This window comes from Leucoraja erinacea, unplaced genomic scaffold (assembly GCF_028641065.1).
Source record: "Leucoraja erinacea ecotype New England unplaced genomic scaffold, Leri_hhj_1 Leri_139S, whole genome shotgun sequence".
Taxonomy (NCBI): domain Eukaryota; kingdom Metazoa; phylum Chordata; class Chondrichthyes; order Rajiformes; family Rajidae; genus Leucoraja; species Leucoraja erinaceus.
In genome coordinates this window covers 231,335-251,658 of record NW_026575671.1, presented here as the reverse complement: position 1 = coordinate 251,658, position 20,324 = coordinate 231,335, and the positions used below count along the sequence as shown (strand labels likewise).

The following is a 20,324-nucleotide window of genomic DNA, read 5'->3' as shown; positions in this document are numbered from 1 at the left end:
CTGGAGTAACTCAGCGGGTCGGGCAGCATCTGCAGAGAACATGGATAGGTGACGTTTCACAGAGTGCGGGAGTAACTCAGCGGGTCAGGCAGCATCTGTGGAGAACATGGATAGGTGACGTTTCACAGAGTGCTGGAGTAACTCAGCGGGTCAGGCAGCATCTGTGGAGAGAAGGAATGGGTGACGTTTCTGGTTGACACCAGTCTGAAGAAGGCTCTCCACCCGCTCCTTCTCTCCAGAGACGCTGCCTGTCCCGCTGAGTTACTCCAGCATTTTGTGTCTATCTTCAATGTCGACGTGAAGGTGGACTTCAGCGAGGCCTTTGATTAAGGTGGGCTGCTCCAGAATGTGAGATCGCATGGGATCAGAATTGAATGGATAGGTGGTGAGGAGACCGCACGGATAACTACACTGTTACATAGAGAAAAAACGCTGGAGAAACTCAGCAGGTGAGGCAGCATCTATGGAGTGAAGGAATAGGTGACGTTTCGGGTCTCGACCTTCGCTCCATAGATGCTGCCTCACCCGCTGAGTTTCTCCAGCATTTGCGTCTAGCGTTGATCTTTCTTAAACATCACACTCTCTTATAATCATTCTCCAATTGCTGGCTCACAGCGCCGGAGACCTGGGTTCCATCCTGACCACGGGTGCTGTCTATACGGAGTTTGCACGTTTCCCCCGGGTGCTCCGGTTTCCTCCCGCGCTCCAGGACCCGCAGGTTTCTAGGTTAATTGGCTTTGGTACAATAAGTGTAAATTGTCCCTATCGCTGGTCAGATTCAGATTCAATTTTAATTGTCATTGTCAGTGTACAGTACAGAGACAACGAAACGCAGCACGGACTCGGTGGGGCCGAAGGGCCTGTTTGTTTCCGCGCTGTATCTCGAAACTATCCCACAGATTTCAGTAAAAAAAAACAGAATGAGAGCACAGGCAGTCAAAGAATGTTGGACGTATGTAATACCGCAAGTTTCAGGCTAAATCATCAGTTCAACGGTTTCCCAAATTAAATCAATGTTCTCGACAGTTGTTCTGTTCAACTTGGTGCAGAGTTTTCCCAGAATCAATCCGGCCTCCAGGAAAACCAGGAGCAGCTGGGGGGAGTGGAGGCTGAGCTCGGAAGAGCTGAATCCCAGATTTGCCACCGGATGGTTCTGCAGCAAGATGCTGGATTAGAATGTGGTGGAGCTGGGAACAAGGAGGAGAGGGGGAGACTTTCTTCCAATGTCCTTCCTCCAGATGAGGGGGGGGGGGGGGGGGGGGGGGACAAAAGGCTCCAGTGCTCAGAGGGGGGCCGCACAGTCTGTCGAAGGTCCCTGGGTTGGAGTTGCTGAGGAACATCAGCTCCTGCTTCCCCTCCTCCGTGAGAGCTGAGGGGAGAGAGAGAGTGTGAGTGAGTGAGGTGAGAGAGAGGGGGGGGGGAGAGAGCGAGAGTGTGAGTGAGAGGGAGGGGAAGAGGGGGGGGGGGATGGGGGAGAGGGTTGGGGGGGGCAAGAGAGAACTAGAGGGGGGGGAAGAGAGGGCGCGGGGGGGGGGGTCGAGAGCGGGGGGGGGGCAATGAGAGAGAGTGGAGGGGGGGGGGGCAAGAGAGGAGAGGGGGGAGGGAGAGAGGGAGGGGGGAAGAGAGCGAGGGGAAAGAAGAGAGAGAAGGAGGGGGGGGCAAGAGAGGGAGAGGAGAGGGAGGGGGGAGAGAGAGGAGAGAGGGGGGGGGCAAGAGAGGGAGGGGGGGAGAGACGAGAGGGCGAGGGGAGGAGGGGGGGGGAGAGGAGGGTGGGGGAGAGAGAGCGATCGGGGGAGGAGAGGAGGGGGAGAGGAGGGAGGGGGGGGGGAGAGGGCAAGAGGAGAGGGAGAGGGGGGAGAGAGGGGGGAGAGGAGAGAGGGTGGGAGAGAGAGGGAGAGAGGGGGGGGGAGAGAGAGGGGAGGGGAGGAGGGGGGAGAGGAGGGACGGGGGGTGGGCAAGATGAGAGGGGGGAGAGAGAGAGAGCGGGGGGGGGGCGGGAGAGAGGGGAGGGGGGGGAGAGGAGAGGGAGAGGAGGGCAAAGAGGAGGAGAGAGAGAGGGGGGGGGGAGAGAGGGGGGGGGAGAGGAGAGAGAGAGGGGGGCGAGAGAGAGCGAGGGGGGGAGAGAGAGGAGATGGGGGGGGAGAGGAGAAGAGGGGGGAGAGAGAGAGAGGCAAGGGGGGGAGAAGCGAGAGAGGAGGGGAGGGAGAGAGTGCGAGGGGGGAAGAGAGAGAGGAGGAGGGGAGAGTGAAGATGGGGATACACACACATGCACTCACACATCCAGACACACACACACATACATACACACACAAACAAACACACACACACACACACACATACACACATAAACACACACACACACACACATAAACACACACACACACACACATAAACACACACACACACACATAAACACACACACACACACATACACACACACACACACACACAGGCACACACACACAAACACACACACACACACACATAAACACACACACAGACACACACACACACACAGACACACACACACACACACATAAACACACACACACACACACATAAACACACACACACACACGTGTGATGGACAGACGTTACCTTTGTCGTGCTGAAGCCACTTGCGGTCGATGTAATACTGGTAGCAGCTCTCAAACTCCTTCTGGGTGTAATTCTCCACTTGAACTGGAACAAAGGGGTCGAGGTGATCGAATCCTTCCTGTGGGGAGATGCGATAGCAACAGTCGCTCAACACAATACATCAATGAACTGTCCTGCTCCGACCAGCCCAGTGTTATACTGTACCCCAGTGTTACACACTGACCCGTTCCCCCCTGGTGTTATACAGAGACCTTCCCCCCCCACCCCCCGGCATTGCAGCTGTGGGACCCCCTCACCTTGCGCAGCAGCTGGTGTGGATGGTGAGACAGGCCGGTCGATCCCAGCGCTCCCGTCTGGGTCAAGGTGGCGACCACAGCTCCACCCGCCTGCAGGCAGAGGGGGGGGAAGAGGAGAGGGCATCATCACACGGGGTGGGGGTCACTGCTGAGTGAGGTCGAGGGAAGTGCTGGAATCTTACGCTGGGGGAACGGCTTGAGTTGGACCAGACCTCCCGTGGGTGTGTGTGTGTGTATGTGTGTGTGTGGGGGTGTGTGTGGGGGTGTGTGTGTGTGGGGTGTGTGTGTGTGTGTGGGTGTGTGAGTGTGTGTGGGTGTGTGTGTGTGTGGGGTGGTGTGTGTGTGTGTTTGTGGTGTGTGGGGGTGTGTGGTGTGTGGTGGTGGTGTGTGTGTGGGGTGTGTGTGTGTGGGGGTGTGTTGAGGTGTGGGGTGTGTGTGTGGTGTGTGTGGTGGGTGTGTTGTGTGTGTGTGGTGTGTGTGTGTTGTGTGGGTGTTGTGTGGGGTGGTGTGTGTGGTGTGTGTTGGGGTGTGGGTGTGTGGGGGTGGGTGTGTGTGTGTGTGTTGTGTGTGTGTGGGGTGTGTGTGTGTGGGGGTGTGTGTGTGTGGGTGGGGGGTGGGGTGTGTGTGGGGTGGTGTGGGGTGTGTGTGTGTGTATGTGTGTGTGTGTGTGTGGGGGTGTGTGTGTGTTTGGGTGTGTGACGGTTCATGTGTGTGTGTGTGTGGTGTGTGCTGTGTGGTGTGTGTGGGTGTGTGTGTGTGGGGGTGTGTGGGGTGGGTGTGTGTGTGTGGGTGTGTGTGTGTGTGGTATGTGTGTGTGTGCGGGGTGTGTGTGTGTGTGTGAGCTGTGTTGTGTGTGTGGGTGTGTGTGTGTGTGTGTGTCGTTGTGTGTGTGTGTGTGTGGATGGGTGTGTGTGTGTGTGTGTGTGTGTGTGTGTGTGTGTGTGTGTGTGTGTGTGGGGGTGTGTGTGTGTGTGTGTGTGTGTGTGTGTGTGTGTGTGTGTGTGTGTGTGTGGGTGTGTGTGTGTGTGTGTGTGGTGTGTGTGGGGGTGTATGTGTGTGTATGTGTGTGTGTGTGTGTGTGTGAGAATATGTGTGTGGGTGTGTGTATGTGGGTGTGAGTGGGTGTGTGTGGGGTGTGTGTGTGGTGTGTGTGTGTGGGGTGTGTGTGTGGGTGTGTGGGTGGGTGTGTGTGTGTGTGTGTGTGTGTATGGGTGTGTGTGTGTGTGTGGGGTGTATGGGTGTGTGGGGTGTATGTGTGTGTGGGGTGTGTGGGTGTGGTGTGTGTGTGTGGGGTGTGTGTGTGGGGTGTGTGTGTGGGGTGTGGGTGTGGGGTGTGTGTGTGGGGGGTGCGTGTGTGTGTGTGGGGGGCGTGTGTGTGTGTGTGTGTGTGTGTGTGTGGGGGGTGTGTGTGGGGGTGTGTGTGTGTGTGTGTGTGTGGGGTGTATGTGTGTGTGGGGGTGTGTGTGTGTGTGTGGTGGTGTGTGTTGTGTGGGGTGTATGGGGGTGGGGTGTTGTGTGTGTGGTGGGTGTGGAGGGACGTGTGTGGCGTGTTGTGATTGACCATAGACTAATAATCACATCTGAGCCACGGTCCAGGCTGTTAGATTAGTCCCGCCTCCCCCCCCCCGGAAGGGGGTGGGCGACGTTACCTTCCATAAGCGGTGATTGACGGAGGATCTCAAGATTCTTTCACAAACAATAATAACTCTTTTATTTTCCCATCGGGGGGAAAAATCCTATCGGGGCCTATGATCACCGGATGGGGACTGTGAGTAGGTGGCCTAACCAGTCAGGACACACACACACACAACATAGGGACATGGACACACACACACACGGCGTTACACACAACACACACACACACACAAACACACAAACACCACAACACACACACACACACACACACACACACACACACACACAGGTTTAAGAATAAGGGGTACTGAACATTTAAAACGGAGACGAGGAAAGGAACACTTTCCTCACAGAGAGAGAGTGGGAGTCGGGTGGAATTCTCTGCCTCCGGGAGGGCGGTGGAGCCCCCGAAACCGGAGCCTCTACTTCCTGCGGGCCTATTGTCCACTGGTGATCCCATCAACACAAACATCAGCCCCCCAGTTCTCTTACCCGGTCCGAAGCAGCAGGCACGCAGGGGTGTTGGAGCAGCGGGGTGGAGCTCGGATGGAGCCACAACGAGTAAAAATAGGACAACAAGTAACAATAGGCCGGTGGCAGTCCTGTATCCCCCCCCCACAACACCCACACCAACCCCACCAGCCCCCCAACCCCCCCCCCACCCCCCCCCCCCCCTTCACCTCCCCCCCTCACCCCCCCTTCTCAACTCCCACTCCCCCATCCCATCTACCCTCCCAGCTGGGGAGACGGTTTAAAACTCTGCAAGGCCAGCAGCATCATCGCGGACCAGTCTCACCCCCGGCCACTCCCTCTTCTCCCCTCTCCCATCGGGCGAGAGGTACAGAAGTGTGAAAACGAACAAACGCACACACACCTCCAGATTCAGGACAATAGACAACAGGTGCAGGGTATGAGGCCATTCGGCCATTCGAGCCACAAGCGCCACTCAATGTGATCACGGCTGATCATCCCCAGACAGTATCCCGTTCCTGCCTACTCCCCATATCCACTGACTCTCTCTCGCTATCTTTAAGAGCCCTATCTAGCTCTCTCTTGAAAGAATTCTCTCAAGAGAACCGGCCTCCACCGCCCTCTGAGGCAGAGAATTCCACAGACTCACAACTCTCTCTGTGAGGAAAAGTGGTTCCTCGTCTCCCGCTCTAAATGGCTGACCCTTATTCTTAAACTGTGTGTGTGGGTGGTGTGTGTGGTGTGTGTGGTGTGGGTGTGTGTGTGTCGTGTGTGCGCGTGTGCGTGTGTGTGTAGTGTGTGTGCGCGTGTGCGTGTGCGTGTGTGTGGCCCCTGGTTACGCACCTACTCACAGTCCCCTTTCCAGTGATCAGGCCCTGAGGATTTTTCCCATCGATGAAAAATGAAAGAGTTATTAGTGTTTAAAGAATTTTGAGATCCTGTCAATCACTGTCATGAAGGTAACGCCCCTTCCGGGGGGGGGGGGGGGGGGGGGTCTATTAAAAGCACACCTGGCATCCTTCGCTGCCTTTCTCCCACATCCCTGATTCCACTCGCCCATAGAGCTCTATCTAAAGGGCCTGTCCCACTTTCACGAACTAATTCACGATCTTTTTAACACGAGGACATTTTTCATCGTGTTGTAACAAAACGCCCCGACCTACTTGATGCCTCGAGTACCTACGGCTGGCATCACGGCCTGCTACCACCTCGTGACGACCATGCAGCAAGGGCAAACTCGGCAGAGGTGGTGAATTAGATCATGAAGCCCCTTTACAATACAAGCCCAGTCCTTAATTGGGTCTTCCACCGCTCATCAACCGATACACTCCCGCACAGCATGGAAACAGGCCATTCGGCCCAACTCACTGACTAGGAGAGGTCAGGGGTTTGTACAGGGCAGAATAAAGTATTTTGTGGATATTGCAATGAGAATATATTAAGGTAATATAGTGAGCTACAAGGACAGAGGAGGTGTAAGGACTGAGTTTCTGAAACTCAAGTTTGTGGAAATCAACTTTCCCCCATTGCTTACAACTTTTATTCCTTCCACCATGCCTGTGACTGCAGGTGTTACTGGGTTTTACTCTAAGGGCCTGTAGCCCCAACTCCACAACTCTCCGAATGAAAACTTCATTCCTCAATGGGCTTGCATAGAAACATAGACAATAGGTGCAGGAGTAGAGGCCATTCGGCCCTTCGATCCAGCACCGCCATTCGATATGATCATGGCTGATCATCCAACTCAGCACCCCATCCCTGCCTTCTCTCCATCCCTTTAGCCACAAGGGCCACATCTAACTCCCTCTTAAATATAGCCAATGAACTGTGTGGCCTCAACTACCTTCCGTGGCAGAGAGTTCCACAGATTCACCACTCTGCATGAAAAAAATGTTTTCTCATCTCGGTCCTAAAAGATTTCCCCCTTATCCTTAAACTGTGTGTGTGTGGCCCCTTGTCCTGGACTTCCCCAACATCAGGAACAATCTTCCTGCATCTAGCCTGTCCAAACCCTTAAGAATTTTGTAAGTTTCTATAAGATCCCCCCTCCTCAATCTTCTAAATTCTAGCGAGTACAAGCCGAGTCTATCCAGTCTTTCTTCACATGAAAGTCCTGACATCCCAGGAATCAGTCTGGTGAACCTTCTCTGTACTCCCTCTATGGCAAGAATGTCTTTCCTCAGATTAGGAGACCAAAACTGTACGCAATACTCCAGGTGTGGTCTCACTCAATCTTCTAAATTCTAGCGAGTACAAGCCGAGTCTATCCAATCTTTCTTCATATGAAAGTCCTGCCATCCCAGGAATCAGTCTGGTGAACCTTCTATAAGTTTCTATAAGATCGAAGGGCCGAATGGCCTACTCCTGCACCTAATTTCTATGTTTCTAAGATCCCCCCCTCAATAGCCAATGAACTGGCCTCAACTACCTTGCGGTGGGGGGGGGGGGGGGGTGTTTGGTGGGAGGAGGAGCTTCCAGTACCTCACTCTTGTCCTCCCTCTTCATGGTGGTGGGCCCCCAGAGCGCGTTGACACCGTCGACAGCCACCAGGAGGCGGTAGGTGTCTGGTCGACACTGCGCCTTCAGCTCCTTGAACAGCGCGCCCACTACATCACTGGCACTCTTCACCCGCGCGATGCCCTGTAGGGAGAGAGAGGGGGGGGAGGGGGGTAAATATGGGCCCAGGCTCATGTCAGACTCGGCCCCCACCCCTCCCTCCCCAAACAAGACACAAAATATTGCAGCAACTCAGCGGGAAGGGTAGTTTGTATAAAACATAGACAATAGGCCATTCGGCCCCTTCGAGCCAGCACCGCCATTCAATATGATCATGGCTGATCATCCAACTCAGTATCCCATCCCTGCCTTCTCTCCATACCCCCTGATCCCTTTAGCCACAAGGGCCACATCTAACTCCCTCTTAAATATAGCCAATGAACTGTGTGGCCTCAACTATCTTCTGTGGCAGAGAATTCCACAGATTCACCACTCTGTGTGTGTGTGAAAAAAAATGTTTTTCTCATCTCAGTCCTAAAAGATTTCCCCCTTATCCTTAAACTGTGTGTGTGGCCCCTTGTCCTGGACTTCCCCAACATCGGGAACAATCTTCCTGCATCTAGCCTGTCCAACCCCCTAAGAATTTTGTAAGTTTCTATAAGATCCCCCCTCAATCTTCTAAATTCTAGCGAGTACAAGCCGAGTCTATCCAGTCTTTCTTCATGTGAAAGTCCTGACATCCCAGGAATCAGTCTGGTGAACCTTCTCTGTACTCCCTCTATGGCAAGGATGTCCTTCCTCAGATTAGGAGACCAAAACTGTACGCAATACTCCAGGTGTGGTCTCACCAAGACCCTGTACAACTGCAGTAGAACCTGCCTGCTCCTATACTCAAATCATTTTGCTATGAATGCTAACATACCATTGGCTTTCTTCACTGCCTGCTGCACCTGCATGCCTACTTTCAATGACTGGTGTACCATGACACCCAGGTCTCGTTGCATCTCCCCTTTTCCTAATCGGCCACCATTTAGATAATAGTCTACTTTCCTGTTTTTGCCACCAAAGTGGATAACCCCACATTTATCCACATTATACTGCATCTGCCATGCATTTGCCCACTCACCCAGCCTATCCAAGTCACCTTGCAGCCTCCTCACAGCTAACACTGCCCCCCAGCTTCATGTCATCCGCAAACTTGGAGATGTTGCATTCAATTCCCCTGTCAAAATCATTAATATACAGTATATTGTGAATAGCTGGGGTCCCAGCCTTGTGGTACCCCACTAGTCACTGCCTGCCTTTCTGAAAAGAACCCGTTTACTCCTATTCTTTGCTTCCTGTCTGCCAGCCAGTTCCCTATCCACATCAATACTGAACCCCCAATACCGTGTGCTTTAAGTTTGTATACTAATCTCTTATGTGGGACCTTGTCGAAAGCCTTCTGGAAGTCTGAGGTAGTGGGAGGATGTTCACTCACCTGGTCGACCAGTTCACCCAGGGGTCTCCCTTCGTCAGTGGACTCCCTCTTGGTCCACACGTACCTCTGCTGTGTTTTCAGCTGCGGCCAACACAAACAGACAGAGAGAGAGAGCTCTAAGTGTGGCCGCTAAACCCTCAGAGTGTACAACGCCACAAGAGAGGACATCACATTTACACCGCGGGAAAGATGTCGTCAAGCTCGAAAGGGTTCAGAAAAGATCTTACAGAAACGTACAAAATTATAAAAGGACTGTGGACTAAGCTAGATGCAGGAAAAATGTTCCCAATGTTGGGCTGGGCCAGTCCAGAACCAGGGGCCACACACACACAGTCTTAGAATAAAGGGGAGGCCATTTAAGACTGAGGTGAGAAAAAAAACTTTTTCACCCAGAGAGTTGTGAATTTGTGGAATTCCCTGCCACAGAGGGCACAGTGGAGGCCAAGTCACTGGATGGATTTAAGAGAGAGTTAGATAGAGCACTAGGGGCTGGTGGAGTCACGAGATATGGGGAGAAGGCAGGCACGGGTTATTGATTGGGGACGATCAGCCATGATCACAATGAATGGCGGTGCTGGTGCTGGCTCAAAGGGCCGAATGGCCTCTACTCCTGCACCTATTGTTTCTATTTCCGAGGATGTTAAATGGTAAATGGTAGGGAATTGAAGAATACAGTTGAACAGAGGGATCTGGGTATAAACGTGCATAGTTCCTTGAAGGTGGAATCTCATATAGATAGGGTGGTAAAGAAAGCATTTGGTGTGCTGGCCTTTATAAATCAGAGCATTGAGTATAGAAGCTGCGATGTAATGTTAAAATTGTACTAAGGGAAATGGGACTAAGGGAAAAAAAGTTGTTCGGCACGGACTTGTAGGGCCGAGATGGCCTATTTCCGCGCTGTAATTGTTATATGGTTATATGTTGCCGGGACTAGAGTGTGTGAGCTACAGGGAGAGGTTGAGCAGGCTGGGTCTGTATTCCATGGAGCGCAGGAGGATGAGGGGTGGGTGACTCCTGTGTGTAGTCGCCCAAAGAGTTGTACCCTTTTCTGGTCACCGCTGGGTTTCCAACATGCTGGAGATATTCAGCGACTATTGATGAGAGCCGGCAAGTGGCCGGGAAAAATCCGCGCAAGGGGATTCCACGGGGAGAGTGTGAGTCCCATGTTGGGGGATGGCCACTGCTTGGCACAGATATCCCTGGAGGTTCCCGACTGTGTTACCCCCCCCCCCTCCCACGTCGCTGTGTGCCGCTCACCTGAGCTAGGTACGGTTCGTTGGTGATGCGGAGGTTTTTGAGCCAGGTGGATGCCTGGAGGGGCTGGTCCAGGCGAGCGGGGTTGTATGTGGACGGCAGCAGCTCGGAGCAGTGTTTCACCCATAGGTAGGCTGCAGGGGGGCAAGGCACGACAAGGTGGATGGTTCACACAGTGCCCATCTGCCCAGCACCCACCCACCCAGCACCCAAACAAGACACAAAATACTGCAGCAACTCAGCGGGACGGGTAGTTTGTATAAAACATAGACAATAGGCCATTCGGCCCCTTCGAGCCTGCACCGCCATTCAATATGATCATGGCTGTTCATCCAACTCAGTATCCCGTACCTGCCTTCTCTCCATACCCCCTGATCCCTTTAGCCACAAGGGCCACATCTAACTCCCTCTTAAATATAGCCAATGAACTGTGTGGCCTCAACTACCTTCTGTGGCAGAGAGTTCCAGAGATTCACCACTCTCTGTGTGAAAAATGTTTTTCTCATCTCAGTCCTAAAAGATTTCCCCCTTATCCTTAAACTGTGACCCCTTGTCCTGGACTTCCCCAACATCGGGAACAATCTTCCTGCATCTAGCCTGTCCAACCCCCTAAGAATTTTATACGTTTCTATAAGATCCCCCGTCAATCTTCTAAATTCTAGCCCAGCACCCACCCACCCAGCACCACCCAGCACCCCGCCCACCCACCCACCCAGCACCCACCCCACCCCACCCACCCACACCCAGCACCACCCATCCACCCAGCACCCGCCCACCCACCCACCCACCCAGCACCCACCCCCCACCCACCCACCCATTACACAAGGGCTTCCTACTCCCCGCTCACCCCCTTCATCATCCATCCCCCCTCCCCCACTTCCCAGCCCATCTCCCCCCCCCCCCCCCCTGCCTGCCCCCACCCCCCCCCCCACTCTATTACATAGAAACATAGAAATATGTGCAGGAGTAGAGGCCATTCGGCCCTTCGAGCCTGCACCGCCATTCCATATGATCACGGCTGATCATCCAACTCAGTATCCCGTACCTGCCTTCTCTCCATACCCCCTGATCCCTTTAGCCTCAAGGGCCACATCTAACTCCCTCTTAAATCTAGCCAATGAACTGTGTGTGGCCTCAACTACCTTCTGTGGCAGAGGATTCCACAGATTCACCACTCTCTGTGTGTGAAAAAAATGTTTTCCTCATCTCGGTCCCAAAAGATTTCCCTCTTATCCTTAAACTGTGACCCATTTCCGCCTCCTCTCCCCATCCGCATCCGACCCACCCCCACCCCCCCCACCTAGTCCTGCTTTCCTCACCCCCCCCCCTTCCCCCCTCTCCGTGTCCCCCTCCCACGTGGCGTGGGTTTGTGCGTGGAGGGGGAGTGGTGGGGGTTGGGGGTGTGTGGTGTGTGGTGTGGGTGCTGTGTTGGTGTGTGTGTGTGGTGTGGGGGGGAGAGTATATACTCACCGTCAGGTACGTGGAGGATTAACCATGCCCTGCGGGCACAATAATGGACAACGTGGCACAGAGTCAGCGTCTTCCCACTGCCCTTCTCACCATCTGCGGAAGCCGGTGTCAAGGAGAAGATGGCGGTTACCAGAGGAACTCATTGCCACGGACGGCGGTGGAGGCCAGGTCTTTTTAACGTTGGTTTAGAGACACAGTGCAGAAAAAATGCCCTTCGGCCCAAAGATCCTATAGCGGAGCAAGATAGACCACTCCTGCCAAACGCAATGGGGCTGACGTGTAGTACGCAACGGAGCGGAACGTCGGCCATTTTAGTAACCCGACCCGCAGTGTAATCAACGTTGCGGGGGAACAGTTTGTGTTAATAAATTTTAATTCTGAAAATGAGAAGATTTCCGTAACCGGCTTCCGTCTCCGCACTAAGATCTTTGCGGAGATCGACGGGATCTTTGGTGCGGAGACGGAAGCCGGTTACGGGAATGGGGCCGAAAATTACCCCACGAATCTGCCCATGACCGTACCACGTCTTGGTCGATCTTGCTCACTGTAGGATCTTTCCTTCGGCCCATCGAGTCCCCGCCGGCCAGCGATCCCCGCGCACTAACACTACCCTACACACACACACACACTGCGAGGGCCAGTACCTCTAAAGCTAAACTAGACTTAACAATGTTACAAACTTTTGAGATTTAAAAAAATCAAGTCTGCAATTTATCCCATCAGATAAAGCATAAAAAGAACTTTAATTTGACACCTAATCCACTTTCATATCTTCAGTATTAAAAAAGTTATGGCCATTTTCATACTCGGAAATTAGCATCTTGTTCCCTATTGCTTTTCCATTGACTTAACACAAAAGCTGTGATCGAGGACAGTCAAAAGCCCATAACTTTCTTAAAAATTAAGAGAACTGAATGAAATTTTCAGTTATTATAGATTGAAGCATTGTGAAACAAATATGAAACAATCTTACTTGGATGACCTGAAATTCAGCGCCGCTGAAGGTAAGTATTGTAACATACCCGCTAGATTTTAAGATCGCAGTGACAAGGATACAGATGACGTAACGAACAACAGGGTGGGAATAATTGGCCACCTTCAAATAACTGACCAACTCCAAGCTGGGCTCCCGAACCATGACACACGCCTCCCCGAAGGTCTTGATCTGGAACGTTGCCGGACACAGGAGAAAGGTTGGCAAGAAGAATTAACGAGCAGTGTTTCGCTTCCAAGATGGCGACCATTTGCACGCTGGCTGCAGAATATTCCAACCCGAACCCTAGCCCCAAAGCTGGAGTCACTCAGCCGCAGAGACCCTTCCTCAGACTGAGAGTCAGGGGACAGGGATACGAAAGATATAGATGATGGTCTAAATAACCATATAACAATTACAGCACGGAAACAGGCCATCTCGGCCCTACAAGTCCGTGCCGAACAACTTTTTTTTCCCTTAGTCCCACCTGCCTGCACTCATACCATAACCCTCCATTCCCTTCTCATCCCTATGCCTATCCAATTTATTTTTAAATGATACCAACGAATCTGCCTCCACCACTTCCACTGGAAGCTCATTCCACACCGCTACCACTCTCTGAGTAAAGAAGTTCCCCCTCATGTTACCCCTAAACTTCTGTCCCTTAATTCTGAAGTTATGTCCTCTTGTTTGAATCTTCCCTATTCTCAAATGGAAAAGTTTGTCCACATCAACTCTGTCTATCCCTCTCATCATTTTAAAGACCTCTATCAAGTCCCCCCTTAACTTTCTGCGCTCCAGAGAATAAGACCTAACTTGTTCAACCTTTCTCTGTAACTTAGTTGTTGAAACCCAGGCAACATTCTAGTAAATCTCCTCTGTACTCTCTCTATTTTGCTGACATCCTTCCTATAATTGGGCGACCAAAATTGTACACCATACTCCAGATTTGGTCTCACCAATGCCTTGTACAATTTTAACATTACATCCCAGCTTCTATACTCAATGCTCTGATTTATAAAGGCCAGCACACCAAAAGCTTTCTTTACCACCCTATCTACATGAGATTCCACGTTCAAGGAACTATGCACGGTTATTAAATGGGGAGAGAATTCAGAAATCGGAGGGGCAAAGGGATTTGGCAGTGCGGGATTCCCAAAAATGTAATCTGCAATTTAATCGGATCGGTAGAGAAGAAGGCAAACTCAATGCGAGCATTTATTTCAAGAGGGTTTGTATACAAACACAGGGATGTAATGCAGAGGCTCTATAAGGCGCTGGGCAGGCCGCATTTGAAGCATTGTGAGCAGTTTTGGGCCCCGTATCTGAGGAAGGATGTGCCGGCTCTGGAGAGGGTCCAGAGGAGGTTTACAAGAACGATCCCAGGAATAGAAACATAGAAAATAGGTGCAGGAGTAGAGGCCATTCGGCCCTTCGAGCCTGCACCACCATTCAATATGATCAAGGCCGATCATCCAACTCAGTATCCTGTTGTATAAGCGTTGTCTGCGGAGGGCGCTCAGCATCGCCAAGGACTGCTCTCACCCCAACCATGGACTGTTTACCCTCCTACCATCCGGGAGACGCTACAGGTCTCTCCGTTGCCGAACCAGCAGGTCGAGGAACAGCTTCTTCCCGGCGGCTGTCACTCTACTCAACAACGTACCTCGGTGACTGCCAATCACCACCCTCCCCCGGACACTTATTATTATTTATTCAAATCATTTGCTATGTCGCTCTTCAAGGGAGATGCTAAATGCATTTTGTTGTCTCTGTACTGTACACTGACAATGACAATTAAAATTGAATCTGAATCTGTACCTGCCTTCTCTCCATACCCCCTGATCCCTTTAGCCACAACGGCCACATCTGTGAACGAGTGGGTTAACGTACGATGAGCGTTTGTCGGCGCTGGGCCTGTACTTGCTGGAGTTTAGAAGAATGAGTGGGGGGGAACCTCATTCAAACTTACAGGATAGTGAAAGGCCTGGATAGAGTGGATGTGGAGAGGATGTTTCCACTAGTGGGAGAGTCTGGAGTCTAGGTCCAGAGGGCACAGCCTCAGAATTAAAGGACGTTCCTTTAGGAAGATGAGGAGGAATTTCTTTAAGGCGGTGAATCTGTGGAATTGTTTGCCACAGGCTATAGAGGAGGTATGGAGAAAAAGTTGCTGGGGTAACTCAGCGGGCCAACGTTAGGCCTGTGGGACTAGTGTAGATGGGGCCTGTTGGTCAGCATGGGGATGTTGGGCCGAAGGGGTCGTTACCACTCTATATAACTATCCAAACCACGGGAGGGGGCCGGGGGCTGTCATACGAGGAAAGATTGAAAAGACTAGGCTTGTATTCAATGGAGTTTAGAAGGATGAGGGGGGAGGGGGGGATCTTATAGAAACATATAAAATTACAAAAGGACTGGACAAGCTAGATGCAGGAAAAATGTTCCCAATGTTGGGCGAGTCCAGAACCAGGGGCCACACACACAGTCTTAGAATAAAGGGGAGGCCATTTAAGACTGAGGTGAGAAAAAACTTTTTCACCCAGAGAGTTGTGAATTTGTGGAATTCCCTGCCACAGAGGGCACAGTGGAGGCCAAGTCACTGGATGGATTTAAGAGAGAGTTAGATAGAGCTCTAGGGGCTGGTGGAGTCGAGGGATATGGGGAGAAGGCAGGCACGGGTTATTGTTTGGGGACGATCGCAATGAATGGTGGTGCTGGCTGGAAGGGTCGAATGGCCTTCTCCTGCACCTATTGTCTATGTTTCTATGTTGGCACAGTTGCAACAATCAGCGGGCAGGTAGGTCTTGTACGTTTCATATGGTCTTGGCTGCACTTTGTACAGCTCCAGCACAACCCCCCGCATCTTTCTCATTGCTACCTGTCTCTGGAAGCGTCGAGTGAGTCCGTGAGGGAAGGTGGTCTTCAGGTCCTCGGGGGGGATGTTGTAGTGGAGCCCAGCGTGGCGGTCCGTGTGTAGCCCCTGCAAAGAACAGAGCACAAAGCCCGCTCACTCACCGTGTGTGTGTGTGTGTGCGTGTGTGTGTGTGTGTGTGTGTTTGAGTGTGTGCGTGTGTGTGAGCGTGTGTGTGTGTGTGAGTGTGTGTGGGAGAGTGTGAGTGTGTGTGTGTGTGTGTGTGTGAGTGTGTGTGAGTGTGTGTGTGAGTGTGTGTGTCAGTGTGTGTGTGTGTGTGTGTGTGTGTGTGTGTGAGTGTGTGTGTGTGAGTGTGTGTGTGTGTGAGTGTGTGTCAGTGTGTGTGTCAGTGAGTGTGTGTCAGTGAGTGTGTGTCAGTGAGTGTGTGTGTGCGAGTGTGTGTGTATGTGTGTCAGTGAGTGTGTGTCAGTGTGTGTGTGTGTGAGTGTGTGTCAGTGTGTGTGTGTGTGAGTGTGTGTCAGTGTGTGTGTGTGTCAGTGAGTGTGAGTGTGTGTCAGTGAGTGTGTGTCAGTGAGTGTGTGTGTCAGTGAGTGTGAGTGTGTGTGTCAGTGAGTGTGAGTGTCAGTGAGTGTGTGTCAGTGTGCGTGTGTCAGTGAGTGTGTGTCAGTGAGTGTGTGTCAGTGAGTGCGTGTCAGTGAGTGTGTGTCAGTGAGTGTGTCAGTGAGTGTGTGTCAGTGTGTGTGTGTGAGTGTGTGTCAGTGAGTGTGTGTCAGTGTGTGTGTGTGTGTGTGTGTGTGTGTCAGTGTGTGTCAGTGTGTGTGAGTGTGTGTGTGTGTCAGTGTGTGTGTGTGTGTGTGTGTGTGTGTGTGTCAGTGTGTGTGTGTGAGTGTGTGTGTGTGAGTGTGTGTGTGAGTGTGAGCGTGTGAGCGTGTGTGTGTGTGTGAGTGTGTGTCAGTGAGTGTGTGTCAGTGAGTGAGTGTGTGTGAGTGAGTGTATGTGTGTGCCCCTGCACTTTAGTTTGGAGGCGCAGCACGGAAACAGGCCCTTCGGCCCGCCGATCCCCGTGCTGACCCAGCGATCCCCATGACGTCCGGGCGGTCAAGATGGTGCAGCGGTAGAGTCGGTGTCTTTCAGCAAAAACGCAGCGCCAGAGACCAAGGTTCCATCCTGACTACGGGTGCTGCCTGCACGGAGTTTGCACGCTCTCCCCGCGACAGCAACTCTACTGCTGCGCCACGGATCTCAGTGGGGCGAGCACGGAAATGGAAATGACGTTCCGGGTCGGGTCGCTTCTTCGGATTCAGGCTTCGCCGCCAGCGCGAGACGACCACAGCGAGGGCACTTACGGGATCCGACTGGTCGGTCCGGAACACGGGCAGCGGTTTCCTGGCCTCTGTGTCCGTCTGCGGAGCGGAGCACGACTCCCGCGCCGCGCGGCCGCAGTGGAAGGTACGGCCATGATTAGCCTGAGGGGGAATGTAGACAAACAGCAGTGGGTTTTGTGGCAGAATTAGTCGCAATCAGGACATGTTGGACATGCAATGCCTACTGATGATACAGTCACAACTTGCTGGAGTACAGCTTTGGTCCCCTAATTTGAGGAAGGACATTCTTGCTATCGAGGGAGCCCAGCGTAGGTTTACAAGGTTAATTCCCGGGATGGCGGGACTGTCATATTCTGAGAGAATGGAGCGGCTGGGCTTGTACACGCTGGAGTTTAGAAGGAGAGGGACTCTTATTGAAACATATAAGATTGTTAAGGGTTTGGACACGCTAGAGGCAGGAATCATGTTCCCGATGTTGGGGGAGTCCAGAACTTTGGAGTGTGGGAGGAAACCGAAGATCTCGGGGAGAACGTGCAAACTCCATACAGACAGCGCCCGCAGTCGGGATCGAGCCCTGGTCTCCAGCGCAGCTCCAACTCTGCCGCTGCGCCACCATGACCTCCCGTAATGCCCGGGGTGGGGCAGGGACAAGGACAAGTCTTTGAGTTATGTCGTCTGCTTTTCCGAGGCAGTGTGAAATGAAGATGGAGTCGATGGTGGGAAGACTGGGTACAACTGTCTACAACTGTCTGTCATTTCTGGCGGTCTTGGGCAGAGCTGTTCCCAATCCAAGTTGAGCTTGATGCGTCACACAGGGTCGGAAAGGAGGGGAGATGGACGGGAGGCGAGAGGGAAATACAGGCAGAATGGTGTTGTCATATAACGTGCAACACTCACCAGTCGGCAGAGTCTGGCAATCGCAGGCAGGCTCCTCCCCTGCATCCCTGAGAGGAAAGTGGAAGGGAATCCGTTATCATTTATTGTGGGTCGTGCACAAAATGGCTGAGCATCCTTTAGACTTTACTTTAGACGACATATCCAGGGAAAAGGAATAGATGATGTTTTGGGTCGAAACCCTTCATCAGACTGAGAGCCAGAGAGGGGGACACTGGAGGTATAGTCAATAGACAATAGGTGCAGGAGTAGGCCAGCACCGCCATTCAATGTGATCATGGCCGATCATCCCCAATCAGTACCCCGTTCCTGCCTTCTCCCCATATCCCCTGACTCCGCTATCTTTAAGAGCCCTATCTAGCTCTCTCTTGCAAGTATCCAGAGAACCGGCCTCTGAGGTCTAAAGCAGAGTCTGCATTGATGGCTCCGGACAGGTAGAGCCCACAATGGTCCTTTGTTGGCTGGGGACAACTTGAATACGAAGGGATACAATAACAATACGATTCTCTCTCTCCCTCCCCTTCTCTCCCCTCTTGTCTTCTCTCTCTCCCCTCTTCTCTCTCTCTCTCCCCCCGTCTTCTCTTCTCTCTCTCTCCCCTCTTCCCCCCCCCCCTCTTCTCTCTCTCCCCCCCCCCTCTCTCTTCAGATTCAGATTCAATTTTAATTGTCATTGTCAGTGTACAGTACAGAGACAACGAAATGCATTCTTGTCTCTTGTCTCTCCCCCCCCCTCCCTCTTCAACCCCTCTTCACCAGTTCACGTCAAGGGTGATGGAGACGGTTATAAATGCAGTTAGGGGGGGGATATCTCTCTTACTCTCTCTCCCTCTCTCTTCCCCCCCTCTTCTCTCTCCCCCCCCCATCTCTTCCCCCCCCTCTTCCCCCTCTCTTTCTTTCTCCCCCTTCCTCGGGACCTGTTCACGTCAGGACGGTGATGGAGACGGCTATAAACGCAAGTTAGTGGGGGAATCTATATCTATATCTCACTCTCCCTCTCTCTCTCCCCCCCCCCCTCCTTCACCCCCCCCCCCTTCTCCCCCCTCACTCCCCCCCTTCTCTCCCCCTCTCTCCCTCTCCCAGCTCTCTCTCCCCCCTTCTCTCTATCTCTCTCTCTCAGGACACACTCACCTGAACAGCACTCTCTCTCTCTCCCTCTCACCCCCCTCTCTCTCTCTCTCCCCCTCCCCCCCTCTCTCTCTCCCCTCGGGCCCAGACCTGATCTCCATTCACGTCAAGGTCGGTGATGGAGACGGCTATAAACGCAAGAGGGGGGAGGGGGGGAGGGGATATCTCTCTCTCTCTCTCCCTCTCCCCCCTCTCTCTCTCTCCCCCCCCCTCTCTCTCTCCCCCCCCCCCCCCCCCCCTTCCCCCCCCCAGACCCTCACCCTCTGTCGGCGGCGACGATTGACAATTGTCCCCGGGCCTCCCTCACGCAGCCCTCGCCATGGGCGCCGCCATCTTGCCCGCTCTGTCAAAGGACTTCCGGTCAGGAGGTCAGCAGTTCAGCCCCGCCTCCTCCTCCATTCGGCGCCACTTGATCTTCTCGCTGAACTTGTCCGCCGCCGCAATGCCTGCCGGGAGCTGTAGTCCACCCTCCCCCTTGACTCCATCTCCCGTCGCGCTACGTCACCACCAGTGGACTACAACTCCCAGGGTGCCCCTGCACCCCAGGCGCAAAGATCCTAGAGGGAGAGAGTAGGCGGGCACGTCAGCCGCAACGCCTGCCGGGAGCTGTAGTCCGCCAGCCCTTTGACTCCATCCCCCATCGCGCTCCGTCACCACCAGTGGACTACAACTCCCAGGGTGCCCCTGCACCCCAGGGAGCGGTCCCCAGTGGAGGTCTCTCTACAAGGGAGTCCTCCCACTTTACATGGGGACCTGTGGAAAGGTGGATACATTGGCAATGGAGGCTAATGTAAACAAAAGAAGCATAGAGTTAAACTTACAACTATCCAAATCTGAAGGAAAACACATTGTGTGGAAGAAAATAAATCAGGAATGGCAATAATACTGGGAACAGGAGACAAAGGGGGGACACCTCTATTCGCTACAAAACAGAGTGGGCATTACAGCAAGAAGAGGGGGGGACAGGTAGTATTAACAAGATTGAGGATAGGACACACTCACCTGAACAGCACTCTCTCCCCCTCTCTCTCTCTCTCCCCCCCCTCTCTCTCTCTCCCCTCTCTCTCTCTCTCTCTCTCTCTCTCTCCCTCTCTCTCCCTCTCTCTCTCTCTCTCCCCCTCTCTCTCTCTCTCTCTCTCTCTCTCTCTCTCTCTCTCTCTCTCTCTCTCTCTCTCTCTCTCTCTCTCTCTCTCTCTCTCCCTCTCTCTCTCTCCCCCTCTCTCTCTCTCTCTCTCCCCCTCTCCCCCCCCCCCCCCTTCTCTCCATCTCTCTTCTCTCTCTCTCTCTCTCTTTGCTGGACAGAGAGAGAGAGAGAGGGTGGGGGAGAGAGAGGGGGAGAGTTCACGAGAAGGAGGGGTGGGGGAGACGGGGGGGGGGGTAAGAGGGAGGGGGGGGGGGAGAGGGGATATTTCTCTCTCCCCCTCTCCTCTCTACC

General features: G+C 53.1%; 1 protein-coding gene across 1 annotated transcript; it reads right to left on the bottom strand.

Moving 5' to 3' along the window:
• Window positions 1-939: 939 nt before the first annotated feature.
• On the bottom strand, window positions 940-19,276 carry LOC129715785 (28S ribosomal protein S29, mitochondrial-like). Its single transcript, XM_055665636.1, has 12 exons — window positions 19,150-19,276; window positions 17,768-17,814; window positions 16,892-17,011; window positions 15,552-15,653; window positions 12,757-12,865; window positions 11,701-11,793; window positions 10,234-10,364; window positions 8,977-9,057; window positions 7,482-7,640; window positions 2,895-2,984; window positions 2,599-2,716; window positions 940-1,369 (listed from the first exon to the last, which is right to left on the bottom strand). The coding sequence occupies exons 2-12, from the start codon at window positions 17,810-17,812 to the stop codon at window positions 1,011-1,013; spliced, it is 1,407 nt and encodes a 468-aa protein (XP_055521611.1). The 5' UTR covers window positions 17,813-17,814; window positions 19,150-19,276; the 3' UTR covers window positions 940-1,010.
• Window positions 19,277-20,324: the final 1,048 nt, after the last annotated feature.